The 17,235-nt window shown below is 46.2% G+C and overlaps 2 protein-coding genes across 3 annotated transcripts; one reads left to right on the top strand and one right to left on the bottom strand.

Annotated features, from left to right (window-relative positions):
• Positions 1–2,904: 2,904 nt before the first annotated feature.
• On the bottom strand, positions 2,905–4,627 carry UTP3 (UTP3 small subunit processome component). Of its 2 annotated transcripts, XM_085579450.1 has the most exons (2): positions 4,266–4,627; positions 2,905–4,220 (listed from the first exon to the last, which is right to left on the bottom strand). In XM_085579450.1, the coding sequence occupies exons 1-2, from the start codon at positions 4,594–4,596 to the stop codon at positions 2,968–2,970; spliced, it is 1,584 nt and encodes a 527-aa protein (XP_085435576.1). In that variant the 5' UTR covers positions 4,597–4,627; the 3' UTR covers positions 2,905–2,967. The 2 variants fall into 2 exon arrangements, with proteins under 2 accessions (XP_085435576.1, XP_021385258.3); XM_021529583.4 differs by having other exon boundaries at positions 2,905–4,627.
• A 3,836-nt stretch (positions 4,628–8,463) lies between these two features.
• JCHAIN (joining chain of multimeric IgA and IgM) lies at positions 8,464–13,597 on the top strand. The gene is made up of 4 exons (XM_021529585.3): positions 8,464–8,648; positions 11,132–11,267; positions 12,151–12,231; positions 12,444–13,597. Exons 1-4 carry the CDS (start codon positions 8,585–8,587, stop codon positions 12,643–12,645), a joined length of 483 nt encoding a protein of 160 aa, XP_021385260.1. The 5' UTR covers positions 8,464–8,584; the 3' UTR covers positions 12,646–13,597.
• The last annotated feature ends 3,638 nt before the right edge of the window (positions 13,598–17,235 follow it).

Raw genomic sequence — 17,235 nt, 5'->3', positions numbered from 1 at the left:
AAAGGCTACTGATTCCTGGAGACTGATTTCTCAGCACTGCCCCAAGTCATGCAACATGTTGCAACTAATTGAACAGATGCTTTAATCCACTTACAAATATTACAGCTGAATGTTGGAATTTCTACGTGCTAACGAGTAAAACAAAACCCTGTGTGTGATGGAATATTATGGAACACAGCTAGGAAAACCCACACATCTGGGAAAACCTTGACAACAATCGAAGGCAGCAGGAAATGTATTTCCATGTGAGTTATTCAGTATTATTTTCCTTGCCCTGTATACATAGAAATTTCAGGTTGTGATGCAGAAAGCATTATGCCCCTCTCTACTACACAGCACATTTTTGCCCAAGCTTCCAAAGGCAGCCAGGCTTACTCTGTATGCTCATTACCCTTCAACGATTATGTCTTCCAAGGGCAGAAAAACAAAGGAATAGCTCATACCTTGAAGCTTTCTACACTTCGCCTATATCAGTTCAAATATGAATCATTTATGTGCAGATGTGGCAGGACTGACTGTCATTTGGATTACTGTGCTCCAAGGGAGCGAGTGGAAAGGACCCAAGGCAGGCCCTTCCATTGCTGTGAGGGTGACAGAGGTGAGACAAAGCTGTTACCTGAGGTGTGTCCCCCCCTGCTTTAGGTGCTGCTGAGGCTGCCAGTCCCCTCCAAGCAGGACCCTGGCAAGGACAAGTGCCATCTCATGGCTGAAGCATTTCTTGGCAGTGTCAGCACCTTCTCCAGAAGCAGTACTAGAAAAGGGAAAAAGCAGCATTAACCAGGATTTTGATCCACTCCTTGCTCCTTTTCCTGATTACTTGTGGTCCTTGCCTGATTTCACATGTCCATTTTCACAGGGATTTTCAAAACCCGTTCACCACCAGGAATTTCCCTTCAGCACAAAACGTTACTCCAAGTACTTCCTAGAGACACTGTACAGGGTCCCCCCCTCCCACAGCATTAATAATCACAGCATTCCCGTGATCAGCCATACATAAAAGCATATGGGAATTATATTTATGGCTTTGTCCAGTCTCTTCACTAATCAAGTGGACATAATGCCTGGCTAATCTTCATTAACCCAGCAGCTGCCATCTGCCGGCAGGCAGGGCTGGGCCCCTGACACGCAGTGTTTGTCTCCTGCCTTCAGCCTAATCCCAGAGCTGCTGGGGAATGTGTCTGTAAGGGCACACCGATTTGTTGTTGTTTCCCTTATTTACTGCTCAATTACAAATTACCCGATTTGTGCTTGCCAGCTGCTCGGAGCTTTCCAAGGAAGCACAAAGCCAGACCCATGAAAGTCAGTTAGCCCTTCATTTTTGCATCAAGTGTGAAACATGCACAAGCAGGTTCTGTAGTAATGAGATCAGGAGCAACACTGCTGGCTATTTTGTGATGCCTGTTACACAATACCATCCCTCCCCAGAAAAAACACCTAAGCTGCTTTTTTTACCCAGCATCTTACCCCAGACTGACCTCTTGGCAGAGCCTCCAGAGCATAATTCAGCATTATCAGCAGCAGTCTCCAATCATGATCCCAGTGGAGAGTTAAAGGTGGGGAAATTCTGCTTCCCACCTCAGCAAGGCTGAAACCCTTCTCCCTGGGAAGGAGCAGCTGACCTGGGAAGGAGCTGCTCATAGTAAGGGCAGTTCAGTGCCCCCGAGACAGGACTGTTCCCATCTGTCCAGCTTAAGCTTATTGTGTTTCTACCTCTTCCTTCAACAAACAGCCTGGAAGATTACCAAGATATTCTCCAGCCAGCAGTGAACAGTGTGTTCCTGATAGAAACAGGCCTGGGGTGTTAAGGTTTACACAGGAGCCCCATAAAGCACATTTCCCTTTCAGAGCACAAGCAGAGCACCTACATGCTTGTATTACAGAACCTGGCCTGTCACTGGATCAAGAGCACACATTTGTCTCTCAGCTTCCCCACGACCATCACACACACAAAACACCCTCATGAGATGCAATCACAGTACTAAATAAAGCAAATACTCTCCTGAAATAATTTTTTATGGAAAACAAATACCTTTCAGATGGTATGGTACACCAACCAAGGCATGGGCTCCCTGAAACCTGTCCCAGATACAAGTTCAGGTTCTACCCAAGACAGTTTTTATTAAACTTCAGAAAAATTATCACTCATTCCTTCACAGCCCGGATTGGACCTGACCACTCATAATCAGCTCCTGACAAGCACTTCGGTGTGGGGTTAAAATGCATTTACCCACACCAAAAGGCATGGCAGTAATCACAACACCCTCAGAGCTTACCTGCCCATAACACCTTTGCCATCTGTAAGGTGGTCCTGCAGCAATGCTACTTAGTCCTGTAGCAGCAGACAACATTTAACATTTATCATAGGAGAAGTTAATATGGCTATCACATATATGGTTATAAAATCTAGACAAGTCCTTGTTTTTCTTCTCACTGAATTCAGGAAGGGAAACAGTATTTCAGACCACGTGAGACTAAGTAATTTAAAAGAAATACCCATACTTTTTAAGCGCTAACAAAGGTGTTAATCAGAACAAAAATTAACTACTATTAACCAAGTCTGTGCAGCTCAACACAGGAACAGGATGGACCAGGACTAGAAGCAAAACAAGAGTAGGCCAGTGGCAGCTGCTGAACCCCTTTCCCAACCCACCCTCAAGAGGTCCATCCATCCAACCTCATCTCCCCACCAGTCCCATTTAATTCCTTTTGCCTGATACTTTCCCTGCAAACTCTCAAGGCTTCCTGTTTAGGGAAACACAACAGCATCACAACAGAGGAAAAAACCTTCAGATATGGGTAAGGTGTGCAAAGGGCCCCTGTGCCACTTGGAGATGGCACCTTCTCGCGAGCCCCCTCGGAAAAACCAAATACCACCCACCTTCCTTAAGAACAAACCCCACAACACCGTGTATAAAATTTTTATTGGACTCAGTACTGCTACTTGCAGCTCTTACAAAAAGATGACTTTCACTTAAGCTTCCTGCTTTTCTTAACCCCGGCCCGAATGCCAGAGAGTTCCCCGGCATATCTGTGCAGCTCCCTCCGCACCTCGCGGACCTGGCCCTTGCGGCGGATTTTGGCTCGCCGGAATTTCTCCCGATGCTTGACCCGGGGGTTGCGGTCGATCTTCCTCCTCTTGGGTGTGAGGCCTTTGTTCTTGATCATCTGATAGGTAACCCCTCTCTTTTTATTGGGATCCTCTCCTTCTGACACCGCTGCTTCTTCAAGCACATCTTCATCTCCAGTTCTCTTCCTCTTGAGTGCCAGCTTCTCCTCAAACATTTTGTAGTATTTTAGGGCCGCTTCCTCATCCAGCTCTGACTCATCTGACGACTCAGCAGCAGCAGCCTGGCCATTAACAGGCACAGAGGCACGTTTAGGTTTGTTTTTGGTGCCGTTCATCGTGAGAAAAACCGAAAATTTGTTTTCCTTCCGTAGCTTCTCTTCCTTTTTGTCATAGTAGTTCCTCAGAAGCATACGAACCTGTGGGGAAAGCTTTTGGTCTATGACAGCGAGGTCATTGATGATATTTCTGTACTCCACCAGCCGTTCAATGACCGGGTGACTATGAACTGGCATCCTCTTGGACTTGAGAACCAGATAGAAACTGATATTGGCACAGTAGTTCAGGTAGAGATGATACTTGGTCTGCAAATAGCGACTGCCCTTCCCCTGGGGGATAGTGCCATCTCTGACCATTTGCAGCAGTGGGTGCAGCTCATCCTTGATCTCCATGAGCTTCACCTCAAAGTCCTCCATCAGCTGCAGGAGTTCTGGGGACTCCTGCTTCAGCAGCTTCAGCTGCTCCTTCTTGGAAAGGGCCTGCAGATCCTTATCAATTTTCTGCCCCTTGCTATCGTGGCCTTTCTGCTGCTTAGCCAGGTAGCCCTGGATCATGTCCAAACCATAATCATCCTCCCCCAAATCCCGCACCAACCGTCTCTGGATGACTTGAGCCTCCTGCTCCTCTTCCTCCTCCTCAGCATCGATTTCTTGCTGGCTCCGCTTGCCTTTGGCCTGGGCATCACTCCCATAGTCCGTGTCATAGTAGAGCTGCTTGCGCTGGCCCCAGGAGAGCTCATGGGGGAGCTTGGCTTCGGGATGGCGCTCCTCCAAGTCACTTTCCATGGACAGGACCCCCTCTTCATCCTCAACATCATTCTCATCCTCCTCACCTCCTTCCTCTTCTCCATCCTCAACGTCATTCTCATCTTCCTCACCTTCTTCATCTTCTCCATCCTCAACATCATTCTCATCTTCGTCACCTTCTTCATCTTCTCCATCATCCTCCTCTGCGCTGTACTCCACAAAAGGATTCCGCTCCTCCGTCTCTTCCTCCTCATCCTCCTCCTCCTCCTCGCTGTCCTCGGGCAGCTGCAGACCCAGCACCTCCTCCTCCTCCTCCTCTTCGTCCCCGGCCTCGTCGCCGCTGTCCAGGGCGGCCATCACGGCGCGGAACTGCTCCTCGTGGAAGCGCTCCACATCGTCCGCCAGCTCCTCGGGGCCGGCGCGGCCGCCGGGCACCTCGGCGGGGTCATCGGCGGGCTCGGGGGGCTCGGCCCGCGGCCGCAGGACGGTGCCGCGCCGGGTCCGCATGGCTCCGCCGCCGCGCTTCCCCTTCCGCTGCGTCCCTTCCGCTCGCTCCGGGCCCTTCCTGTCCAGCCCCGGAGCGCGGACACGCCCCGGGGACACGGGGGAGCGCCCCGGGGACACGGGGGAGCGCCCCGGGGACACGGGGGAGCGCCCCGGGCAGCCCGCGGGGCGGCGCCGTTTCGAGCTGTGATGCCACGTGGAAAAAAAGAAGAAAAAAAAAACAACAACAATCCTTTTGTTTCCTCCTCGGGGTTTTCTTCCTCTGGAAGTCCAACCGGTACAGCTGTTGTCTGTGCGGTCATCTTACGGCAACGAGGAAAAAAGCACACCTGACACCTGTGCCCTTGTAACCAAAACTTGGTATTCAGTTCCCTACGACCGGATCAAACTCGGAAAGAAGAAGTATTTTCAAAGCTCCGCGGACACCTCCGAGGTTTACACATGACTTCTCCCGTCACCGAATCGCACTTCTACAGGGATACAGGCAGCTTCAGGCTGCACAGCTTGGCAGCTGCTGCTTCATCACCTCTGCACTCGTGACTCTATCCCGTGCGGCCCAGAAAAGGAGCAATTCTTATATTTCAACACCTGGAGACCCTTCCCTAGGAGGGCTTTTAATGCAGTCTGGATTTATACGCCTCTGCACTGTCATCTTTGTGTTTTTGTGTGTCTGTCAGCCATGGCAGAGCACCAGCCCAGCCTCCCACCCTTCCCAAGGGAAAATGACATTAATACTGAGACACAGGGAAGCAATCTGCTTGTATGAGCTGCAGGCAGCCCTGCCACAAGAACAAAGTAATGAGACACAGGAGTTAGTGCAGTCCAAGCTGAGAAACCCAGAGCCTGGTAAATCAGGCATGCACACTTCCCAGCAAGAGCAGTTCCGTGTACAAGTGCAGGGGCTTTTCTCTCACCACAGAACAGGTGCAGGTGTATTTATAAATGCTCCTGTCCACCCTTTTGTAGAAAAAAACCCTGGTCAGACAGATATTCAAATTAGCTGAAACAGAGTGGGGTGCTTTACTCACTTTTTGGTGATTCATTTGGATCCTGATCAATCTGTTGGCAAACAGGTCTCAGTTTTGACTTTGAGACACTCAGCCTCTTCACATAGTCACCTCTGGATCAAAGTTTCCTTGCACAAACACAGTTTTTGCCTCAGACCGCTTTTCCAAATCAGTCCCTGCCAGTTTTCAGCCATCACCTTGCTGGATACAGGCCTGTAGAAGAAAGAGCAACAAGAGTAACTTGGGTCTGGAGACAGCATCCACTACATTTGTTGGCTATACTTTGGTGTAAAGCTTCACTTGATACTTGACCACTAAATACAACTGTCTTTGGGGACAAGGAATAGCCTCATCAGGTGACTGCTCAGTCCTGCTGGCTTTTTGTGTGAATCCACACAGGGACATCTGCAGCCAGATCCTGCCAGCCTAAAATTCCAGGTAACTTTTGCAGCCGTGACTTAGAGAAACCCAGGCCTTTCTCATGTCCCTGACCTTGAGAGTTTGAGAGTTTCCATCTTAAGTGTCCTAATCAAGTCTGCCCTTTGAAAAATCGGCATACTAACTTCCACTTGGACTTAAATGGAATTTATATGTCTCCCAAAGTTAATTTCCAAGAGCGGGAAACAATCTGTGTCTATTCAAACCTTTTCCAGGACTTAGTGAAAGCATCAGCCACTTCTGGTGAAGCTGGAGATGATCTCCAGCATGAGTTAGTTGATCCAGTCAACCAGGAGCTGCTCAAGCCAAACCAGTTTGCTGTAAGCATCATGGAACCACTGCTACCAAGACAACAATCAGGAACTGCTGCTGGTCTGTTTAGATGCACCATTCTGTTGGCTTCCAAGTGAGAAAGGAGGAGCAAGGAGAAGCACAGGGCAGACTGCTCATGGATGGTGTGTTGTGTGGAGAGAGAGGTCCTGTGCCTTGGTGCTGTCCAACTCTCCCAGCACAGCAACAACAATTTCACCCCACTTCACTCAGGCACCTGCCCAGCTTCTTAGCTGGAAAATCCTGGTTCTGCATGTCTGAGGGCAGCAGGAAGCACAGGCTATGTGAATTGAGATTGAAACCACAGGGCTGGTTCCCATTTCTTTTCCAATTCTCAGTTATTCCACCTCTAGCCTCTGCCCTGCAGGGAGGCTGGGAGTCCAGCTCCCAATGCAGCCCATTGCCAAATGCCTGCTCGCCCAGATAAAATTCCAGAAGTCATCCAGTAAAACAGCAGTAATCCATAAAAATAACAGTACAGAACATAAATCTTCCTCTCAAGATCTAGCAAGAAATCCCCAGAGACATGCAGGTGGCTGAAGGGACTGAAAATAGCTCTCATGTCATCATATCCACAACAAGGGACTGCACACACACGTGTAGATTTAGCAACTGAAATCCAGATATGCTGAGCACCAACAGCAAAGGAAAACCACCAAAGTGAACAGAAAGACACAGCTAGAATTCTGCTCAGTCTCTGCCCTGACATTTGAAAATATTCTCCTTGCATGTTCCCAGTGCCATATTTTTTGTTATTGCAGCTGGGCAAAACAGATCAGCACCAGCCTGCCTTGCTTGTTGTCTATCCTGGTGCTGGCATCCTCCGTTCTTGTATAATTCTAGCAAAATTCTTACAAAAAAGGGTGATCAAACAAACAGTACTTTAGACAGCCATCCCTACCAGCACTGGTGAGCCAGGTGAATTTTTTACTTCCTGCCAAAAATGGGGCACAAGGGAACATCTTGCCCCTGTCTCAGAGAGAGGGCTGCATAAAACTGTTAGCAATGCCTTCTGGGATGGAGAAAGGAAACAACCCCACATCTTTGCTTTGCTACAGACAGATCCCTAACGAGAGCACAAGGTTTGTAAAGAACTGTGGAAGAACCCAATGCCCTGCAAGGAGTTAGCTGTGATCCCCCATCATCCCCTGCCAAGTCCCAAGCTCCCCTTGCACATGAGCACTGCTGATGTAACCTGAAAGCTCCTTGCATCATGCAGCTGCAGGGTGAGGGCTTTGTGCTTGAGGAAAAAGCTCAGGGCACACAACCAGGGACTTGGAACAGTTCTGGCCTTAGGGACTCAGCCAGCAGGGTCTAGAAAAGGGAGACATCCTGCAAGGTCACAGTAGCCAGGATGCTTAGGAGCACTGTCAGAAGAGTTCAGCCTCTTGAAGAAGCCCAGCAAGAGCAACCAGGTCCTTGCTAAGCTTGGGTTTCCCTGAAAAAGTGCCTTTTTCTGTACAAGACACATGGAAATGCTACAGAGACAGCTCTGGCCATTAAAGGCAACATTTGCTCTTCAGAAGTTACACAAATGATCCCAAATCTGGGACCAAAAAAAAAAAAAAAATCCCAGGCTCTCTCCAGTGCCACTCTCCTCCAGGAAAATCTGCATGCCCAACACCCCAGGGTTCTCTTGGCACCTGGTTCAGGGCCTCTCATAAACCACAAATCCCATGGAGTTCCTCTTCCATTCACAAGAAGACCAACTCCTCAATGCAGTGAGCAGAGCTGCAGTGGCTGTACCTCTTTCACCCCTGCCCTGTCACCTTTCCTGCTTTGACTGCAGGCTCTCTGGGTCAGGTCCAACCCTTAATTCAGGTTTGCAGACAGCTGTCCAAACAGGATTTTGATTTTTAAACCTGAAGTGGTATAGGACTCAAGGGATTTTAAAGTCTGATTTCTCAAAATTAGGTGCCACAGCTGTGACTCTTGGACTTTCTTACCTCCCACCAGCCCTGATGGCAAGATATCCTTGTACTCAGCAGCTCTGTTGCCTGTTGGTGAAGAACAGAAAAAAGCACAATCAAAGTGCAACCCCCTGCTCCCTTCCCCTCCGAAAGCCAGAGGTCTTGGTGCATTACCACACCTGGTTTCAGTCCCCAGCCACATTTTCCAGTGTTGGCTTGGCTGTTTATTTTAGGAAACCAATTTGCACACACCCTTATAGGCAGAGTCAGGCTCTCCACTCATTCTTCAAAAGAAGGGAAGGCAAGATGAAGAGCACTTGGACTCTGTGTGTTGCCTTGGCCATCTCCTTGGGGATCATCCTTGTGGCAGGTAGGTGAGGAATGAAAAAATGGAAAATTTGGATTAAGACATCAATGGCAGGTTTTGCGTAATTTATTCTGAATTAGTCTAACAGTCAGGAGTCAAACCTCAAAGCTCACTCAAGCAGCCATGCTTCAGTGGTGCTTGGACACCTCAGTGTGTTTCTGCATCAGAGCAGTGGGATTTTAATTGCTGCCTGGAGGATAAAGTGATGACTAGCTCCAAATTTAAGACTTGATAATTAGGCATTTTTCTGTCAGGTTTCTGGAGCAATAAACTGCAAATATGCATGCTTGTTTTATTGTAGTCCTAGGGATCTTACCTGCTAGATCTAAAGGCTTCCAAAATCTTCCTGGTAATCCTGCTATACAGCTACAGCAACTTATTCTGATCAAACTGTAGTTTATCATGTAACTCCACTGAATTTCTCAGAAACTCTCGATTTCAACTGAGCTCAGCCTGTCCTCCCAGCACACTCCTCAGTGTGGGTCTCAGGTCTCTAGACAATCTGAATCCATCCTGCTGCACATGATGGACCTGGTCTGCAGGATCAGAGTTCAGGGATAACCATCCCAATGGCACAGACAGCTGCATCCCTGCATTTCCTGCAACTTTTGGAAGAGGGCATCTTATTGCTTACCCCAGGCAGTTCTGTTGGGCTACACAGTGTATCAAAGGACAGTGCAATACTGGAAGATGATAAATTTCATCCAAAACCTAGCCAGGTAAGTAAGTATTGAGGAGGGAAGGAAAAGGTACCAGGAAATGCAACCTGTGGACATTTAGAACAGCATTAGCAAATTTTGCATTGAAATACCTTCTCCCCAAGGGGACTTTATTGGGTGACACATGGAGATACTGCAGATAAAATCACTTTTTGTTAGCATTGTAATCTTAAATGAAAAATTGATGGAGCACCAGTAACTTCAACAGCAAAGCCAAGAGCATAACACAAGGTATTAAATCAGGGCAGTATTTTTAGAGCAGTCAGAAAAACCTGCATATGCATAAGATGGTGTTAATCTAATTTTAGAATTAAAGCCTTCTCTGAGAGGTTTTGGGCCAACCTGAGAGCCAATAGGATCCTACTTGAACATTGGCTTTGGATGAAAGGTTTGTGGAAAGCTGCACACAATGTTATGTGGAATGCAGCACAGACAGCAGAGGAAGACCTGTGTGATGGACAAAAAGCCAGAGGCTTCCCTTGAGCCAAAAGAGAGGCCAAGACAAGGAGCCACGGAGTAGAGAGGCTTTTCTGGGAGGCTTCTGCATCAGAGGGGAGAGCTCATGTGGAATGATGTGTTGGCAAAGAAGCTTAGAGAACAAGCTAGGAAAGTGATTTACTTCCCAAGCTAGGAACTCCATAGACAATCTTATCTAGCAGGTATAATGCTGCCAAAGGCCACAGAAGCAGCATTTGTAACCAGCAGTTCAACTCTAGGGTCACTGAGGCATCATTTTACACAGTATTCATACCTTTTTCACAGTCACAGTGCCTGTAAGAATCTCAGAAATCCTGAAATGGAAGAAGATGAGACTAGGATATTAGAAGGGAAGGAAGGACCAAAGCTTTTAAGTGCAAGTAACTCCAAAATCCTTTATAGATATGATTATCCCAGCTTTTTTCAGCCTGTTTCTTCTTTATGACTAAACTAAGGGACAAGCAGAGCAAGCAATAACTGAGATCCATATGAGTTCAAAACGAGTTGTCCCCATATGACAAAAATGGGTCTGGTACTGCTAAGCAGGCTGAAGGTGCTGTAGCAAGAATGATGCAACATCAGCAGCATCCCAAAAGCCTCTGAGTGACACCTGGAAAGTTTTAGCCTCCTTTGACTGAGTTTCATATTGAGTAGCATGCTAGAAGCAGCAGTCTGGAGGGGTAAATCAGGACTGGAGTTTTCCCTGCAAACCACAAGCATCATCTGGACCACCTGCCTTTCCTGCCACGTCAGGGGCTGCCTCCTTGCTGGGTCTTCCTGTGCTTTTTGGCAGCTGTTCCCACAGGAACCTGAAGGGCAAGATACCACTCTAGGAAAACTGACACATCTGCCACATTGGCAAGGTCAGAGACATTTATTTAGAGATGAGATCCAAACTGGGGTTTGGACTGCTGGAGCAGTCTTGGTGCATGACAGTGGACTTACATAACCAATTCCTAGTAAAGGAGCACTTCAGTCACCAGGTGTGGCTGGGACTCTCTTCCCATGTTACCCTGCATGTTTGTCCTTCACCAGGCACAGTGTCCAGGTTCCTAATCTTGTCCTTCCCAGTACCACCATCCCTACATACAGCAGCACACTGAGCTGAGCAGGAAGACAGCTGAACTTATCTTTACTAAGAGACTCACTTGTACCTGCTGCAGCTTCAACTTAAACCAATCCAGGTGCTGTGATGGTGCATTGCTGGCATTTTCACCCCTTGGCTATCTGCTAGAGCAGCTTTCAAGGATTTTGCTATTGATTTTGGGATTGCATATCCTGTGCTTGCAGGATATCCAGTGAGTCCCCAGGATGAGGAGTACGTGCTGGTCAATAATAAGTGTCAGTGCGTAACAGTGACCTCAAAGTTTGTCCCCTCCAAAGAAGATCCTGAGGAAGAAGTCCTGGAAAGAAACATCCGCATCATGTAAGTGGCAGCCAAGTATTTCATAGAGATGGTGAGCAGGAGATGCAGTATTATACCAGTTTTCCTTGCATTGTTTCTTATGTCCCAGCACTGATGAAGCCAACAGCTTTTCATGTGGGCTTCTTTCTGTGGTATCCTGAGTATTTCAGTTTGATAAGTGCTTTTTCTGCCTCACATGAACCTCTCTGGTGCTTGTCCCTTCAGATACAAAAAACATTTTCATGTTTTAGGCAGACCAGTAATAACTCCACAAGATAGGCTGAGGAAGTAGATTATGAACTATCAAAAGTTGATCTAACCTAAAACCAGTTAGGGCCCATGACACTGGATTGACATCCTGACCTGCAGAAAGCCTGGGAAAATAGTTAATGCCTAAAATATCAGTTTAGGCCTAAAGTGATAAACTACCAGTTAATGCCTAAACTGTCTCCCATGAGATGGAGCTCAGTTCAAGAGCAGGACTTTTTCCTGTCCTCTCCACTCACACAAACCTAACAGAAGTATGTGTGTCTCTGGGAAACAAGGACCAGCTTCAGGCCCAGAGCTGCAGGAGTGCTGTAGACCTCACAACAGGAGAACCACTAATTAAACATCCTTGTCCATCAGCTTCAAGGATCTGCTAGCTCAGAGTTTAACAAAAAATAACACTCTCAACCCTGTCACCTTGCAAGTGGCACTTAGCTCAATTACTGCAGTCCTCTCAGGGAGGGTTGTTGCCTTTGAAGGTACAGAGGACCTAGCTCTCCTGTTCCTGGGGTTTGATTTGGAGAAGGGTCAGAATGTGAATAACCTGAAGATGATGAGAGTTAAAATTGCTCATAACAGAGCAGACTCTATTTAATAAGCAGTTTCCATGCGAGTGACTCTCTTGCCACCTTCGCAGAGTTCCCCTGAAGGCTCGGGAGAACATCTCCGACCCCCTGTCTCCACCCAGGACCACTTTTGTCTACCGCTTGAGTGAACTGTAAGTAGTTTTATTTCCTAACTTCACTTGCCAAAACTTAACCCGCAGCAACTCTAAAAGATGCTCGAGGGCCAGATGTTCCCCTGGAACACCTAGAAAGGGCACAGCACTCTCCTGGCTCTACGTGCAGATAAGCAAGAAAGACTGGGGGTTCAGCAGGGGCATCTTTTCACCTAACTCCTCACACTTGTTGTATTTTCCATGTCTTACAGCTGCAGAAATTGTGAACCCATAGAAATTGATCTGGGTGGGGTCATCTACCAGGCCCAGCAGGGCAACTCCTGCGAGGAACCTCAGACCTGCTACACCTACGACAGGAACGAGTGCTACAGCTCCCCTGTGCCCCTCCTGTACCACGGGGAGGTGAGGCAGGTCCCAGCAGCTCTGACACCAGACTCCTGCTTCACTGAGTAGCTCGGCTCTCTGCTGTGCCAGAGCCCCGGAGCACCCCCGTTCCTATCCAAAATGTATGTAGAGCACCATAGCACGTGGATGGCAGCACCCCAGATGCTGGCTCCTGCACTAACCCAACTTGTCTCTTCCCATTTCCAACCTCAGACTTGTGCCATTTCCAAAGAGCAGCTCCTGGCTTTCAGTCTCCCTTCCAGTGTTCCTAGCACGTACCTGCAAAGCCATGCTGTGTCTCAGACCCCATAGAGCAGATTCCCAGCAAATATAAGGCAGCCATTCCCCTGAAGTCAAGGGAACTACACTGATTTACAGCTCTGGGGAAGCTGTCCTTTTCAGCCTCCTGCATGTCTCTCCCCAGCAAGGCTGCCACAGACATCAGCGCAGGTGTCTGTGCCCTACCTTCCCTGAGCTACCTAAAGTGACCTCTGCACAACCTTCACACAGGCCTTTGGTGACATTAGCAGCATTTATGCCCCTAGAAGAGAGCTGTAAAACCATAACTGAGAGAATATGTGGGACCCTTCTAGTACTTGGACATCTGCAAGCTTCCAGTTCTCCCAGATTCAAAGACCAAAAGATGCCACTAGCCTGAAGTGTTTTGTAAAGTTGCCAAGCCCTCAACTGTGCCAGGAATACTCAAATCTTCTGGGAGATGCTGGGCATTTCACTTTCCCCACTGCTTTACTGATATTGCTGCCTTCTTCCGCATCTGCTCTTGGTTATTGTGGTGAAAAGAAAGAAAAATCAAGTTGGCTCAAAAAATCAAGTTGGCTCAAATTTCTTTACTTGTTCCTCATCTTGCATTTAAAACCTCAAAAAAGTCTATGAATGCAACATAAATTGCTAGAGCAGGACCCTAGTTCAGGGTTCAGATTTAGAGTGATGAAACAGCAAAAACCTTATTCCCACAATTGTAGTTTTGTTAGCGAAACATTCAATAAACTTTTTTCTGCAATCAAGCTGTGTGTTGTATTCAATTCAACAAGAGGGCATAAAAGGAAGCCAAACCTACAATAATATTCTTTTCTCTTTGACAATTATTCAAACTCTGCCTAAATAACTGCTTATATTTACAGGCAAAGTCTCCCAAAACACCAGAATAGAAATCTTTTCATGCACTTGAAGAACCTCTTGACAGATTGAGGCTGAACTGCTTTATCATTTTAGAATCAGCTCTGCATCACTGAGCTCCTTTGATTCCAAATCAGTGCAGGATAAGAGTCTCAAAATCCAAACATCACCTAAATTAACTCTTGAAACTGCAATCCACAGATCCAAAGTTTTCATCACCTCTGAATAGAGTACTTTTTAGGAAGCAAATCTGTAATTTCAAACAAATCTTTGCTATTCAGTTACTACTAAAAATGTGCTAGGTTAGACCTTGAAACAATGTGTGACAATTCCTCCCCTCAGAGAAAGAAGCATTTGTGCTGCAGGCAAACAAGTGCTACAACAAGCAGAGCTGAGGCAGAAAAGCCTCTGCTTCCACACAAATACCTCACATCAGCACCATCAGCTGGACTGTTCTTCTCTCCCTGGTGACTGTGCATTTCTCAAGCCATTACAGGAACATCCCTCTTTTCCCTTGAACAAAACAACACAGATCCTATGTCTCAAGTCAGCAAATAATTTATGAGTCATTGCCTAGAAATAAATATTTCTGTTGGATTTAAAGATTTTGGTGTTTTTTTTTTTCTTTTAGGAAAAGAGCATTACCCTGTTTTCAATTACATTGTTACAAATGCTAAGTCAAGGAAGACAAATTCCCTACAGCCACTAAAGGCCAGGAATTGACATGGAGTTTAAATGAAATGTTGGCAATCAAATACATTAAACTTGTTCAAGTTAAACCTCCTAGACATTGTAACAACTCCAACTCTACAGCTCTTGATAAGATAAAAAGCTGGGGCTGACTGCAGCAAGAGCAAAAGAGAGCCAAGAGCTGCCCATCTCCAAATGCCCAGCCTAACATCACGTGCAATTCTACCCCACCCATGAATTCTGCAGTTCCCAAACACTACTTCATTGATTAAAAAAAATAGAAATACATGGCACAGAAATACCTCAGTGCCTTAAGAGCAACTTCAGTAACAGCTTGCCCTTTTTTTCACTTCCTAATGGAGCCGAATTTACCTTGAGAACAAAACCCATTCTTTGGAGTGTGTTGGTTCTCAGTGCTTCTTTTTTTTAGAGCATGGTAAACCCATGTGTCAACTATGTAACAAAAGGAAAACCTTCTAACACTCTCTCACAGAAGTCCCTACAAAAGGTAGCACTTCCATACTGGAAAACAATTCATTAACAATGAAGGGAAAATGCCAAACTTCTCTATAATCCCAGTAACAGACATACACATGTTTAGAAACTTTGAATAGAAACAAAAGCAGTCTTAAAGAAGCTGTCTTAAAGCTGTCTTCTCTACTACTTAAATAAAACATAAAAAACAGCTTCTTATCCTCAGAAAGGAAAAAATGAAACTTACTAAATACACATGGACCTCAAAAAAATATGCAAACAAAAAAAACCTTACCTTTTATTCCATGCCACAACCACCAGCACTTCTTAAAAAGTCTTCATTTAAAAGAAGCTACGTAACCAAATACACATAAAACACGTTCCTTAGCTCACAAAACAACAGAAATCAAAAAGAGAGATTTTTCCTTAAAATCAGCAAGTAAACTCCTTAATACAACCCCACCATCCCCAGACAAAAAGCAGCTGTGCCTTTCCAGGTGAATTTAAGGATTTCTGGCCCAATTAGCAATGGAAATCAGCCCAATCAGTGTGCAGGAGATAACAGGCTTGGGGTACAAATGCCAGGGCCCCCACTTCCCTGTTTGGGAGTACCAAAAGGTGGTTGTGGGGTAACTTTTTGGTAGTTTGTTTGCTAAAAGTTGTTTGTTTGTTTGTCTTTTTGTTAATCTACTGAATAAGAATAATATAAATTATAAAAGTTAGTTTTATAAGTATGTTTTGTATGTGAGTTAGATGTTAACACTTATAGGCATTTCAGTTTTGTGGCTTTTTAAGTAAAAAAACTTTGTTAAAAGACCTATAAAATTGGGATTTTTTTCACTAAAAACACTATAGGGAATTTTCACTTATGTGCTGGCTGTTGAATCATGCATCTTTTAATATTAAATGAGTAAAGGTTGTTTAGGAAGAGGATTTTTCTTTGTTCTCTATTTGTTGATAATGAAACTGAATCGGTTTGTCTAACCTTGTTATTTGTCTTTGTAGAAATCCAAATAATAGCCTTGCTGTTGCAGAGATAATGAATGTTTACTCCTTTATTTGGGAGTGTGGATAAAGCTATTTTGCTCTGTACCTTTCTGAAGCAGTGTGGCTGTTCTTCACTTCAATTGTAAATGTTTTGCTGTGGTCAGTCAGTGGCTGATCAGTGTTGGAGCAGTTGAGTGTGAAGCTGAGCTGCTTTTCTGCTTCTAGGTTAAATTGAGTCTGTGTAGTGGTGTTTTGGTTTTGCAGAACTTGGAGCTATGAGTACTGAGATAGGGCTAGCCCATGGAGGCTGTAGGGTCAAGTGGGTTCCTTGGCTGGATTATTTAAGGGTTGTGCTGGAGTGCTCAGTAAAGTAAAGCTGCCTCTAAGTAGAGGCTAAACAGGTCTGGATGCTAATGAACCGAATAAATAGCTGACAAGGTAAATAATTAAATGTTAACTTAACTCTTTTGGTGATGGAGGGCTTGCTGTTCTATGAATGTAGTAACAGGTTTTTCTTTACCTTTGCAGTTATTTTGCTCTCCAAGTGATGCTAAATGCGTTTTTTGTGGGCTGTGTAGGTATGTAGAAGGGGATGTGCTGTTCTTGCTTTAAGGGGTACAGCAAAGCCCATACTCATGTGAGCAGGTCCATTCAGGTTGCCACTGGTAACCCAGTAGCAGGTATGTGCTTAGGTGGTTGCAGCTGGCTCTGAGATTCTGACCAACAGAGTGAAAAGCCTTTTAGTGAGAGCAGGAGGGGTAACTTAAATAGGAGGTTGTGTTAATTGTTTTGGACTGTACCACGTTTAAGCTTTGATGCTGTTCTGATATTGTCTGGCTGAACCTAAGAGTATGTATTGGATGAGATTTATTTACTACTTTTTGCTAAGCAAACTGGAATGTAAGGAATGACAGCTCTTTTACAGCGTAAATAAGTAGTTGCCTCAAGGAAGTGTAAATTATGCAAGTGAAGAGGCTTTCGATCAAAAGCTAAACCTAAAAAAGACTAAATAAGAATAAACCCTTTTTTCTCTTTGAGAATTCCTTTCTAATGCTGACTATTCGAAAGGTCGCTGGTGTAGTGACCACTTGAGAAGCATATTTTCTCCAAGTAGCTGGGAGGCGAGGAGAGCCAGCGCTCTGCTGGAGCGGCAAGGCCGAGATGCTGCGGCTAAATGCCCGGGAGGCTGCGGGGGACAGCTGCGGTCCGTGCCGTGCCGTGCCCCTCTCCGTGCTTAATTAACCCCGCGGGGCTGTCCCGCCTCTGGCCCGAGGGAAGCGGGGCCGGCCGGCAGCCGCCGTTCCCCGCTGACCGCGCTGACGGAGCGCGCCTCCCGCACAGGTTTGTCCCTCGGCGGCGGCCGTAGAGGGC

Source organism: Lonchura striata, chromosome 4 (genome assembly GCF_050655825.1).
Source record: "Lonchura striata isolate lonStrDom1 chromosome 4, ASM5065582v1, whole genome shotgun sequence".
NCBI classification, from domain to species: Eukaryota; Metazoa; Chordata; class Aves; order Passeriformes; family Estrildidae; genus Lonchura; species Lonchura striata.
Note: the sequence above shows the minus strand (reverse complement) of the source record. Positions and strands in the feature narration are given on the sequence as shown.

Excerpts from the sequence above, each read along its gene's own strand:
- JCHAIN (XM_021529585.3), top strand. The coding sequence starts at position 8,585 with ATGAAGAGCACTTGGACTCTGTGTGTTGCCTTGGCCATCTCCTTGGGG. Across the intron at positions 8,649-11,131 it reads GGGGATCATCCTTGTGGCAG|GATATCCAGTGAGTCCCCAG; the intron begins GTAGGTGAGGAA and ends CTGTGCTTGCAG. Across the intron at positions 11,268-12,150 it reads GAAAGAAACATCCGCATCAT|AGTTCCCCTGAAGGCTCGGG; the intron begins GTAAGTGGCAGC and ends CCACCTTCGCAG.
- UTP3 (XM_021529583.4), bottom strand. The coding sequence starts at position 4,596 with ATGCGGACCCGGCGCGGCACCGTCCTGCGGCCGCGGGCCGAGCCCCCC.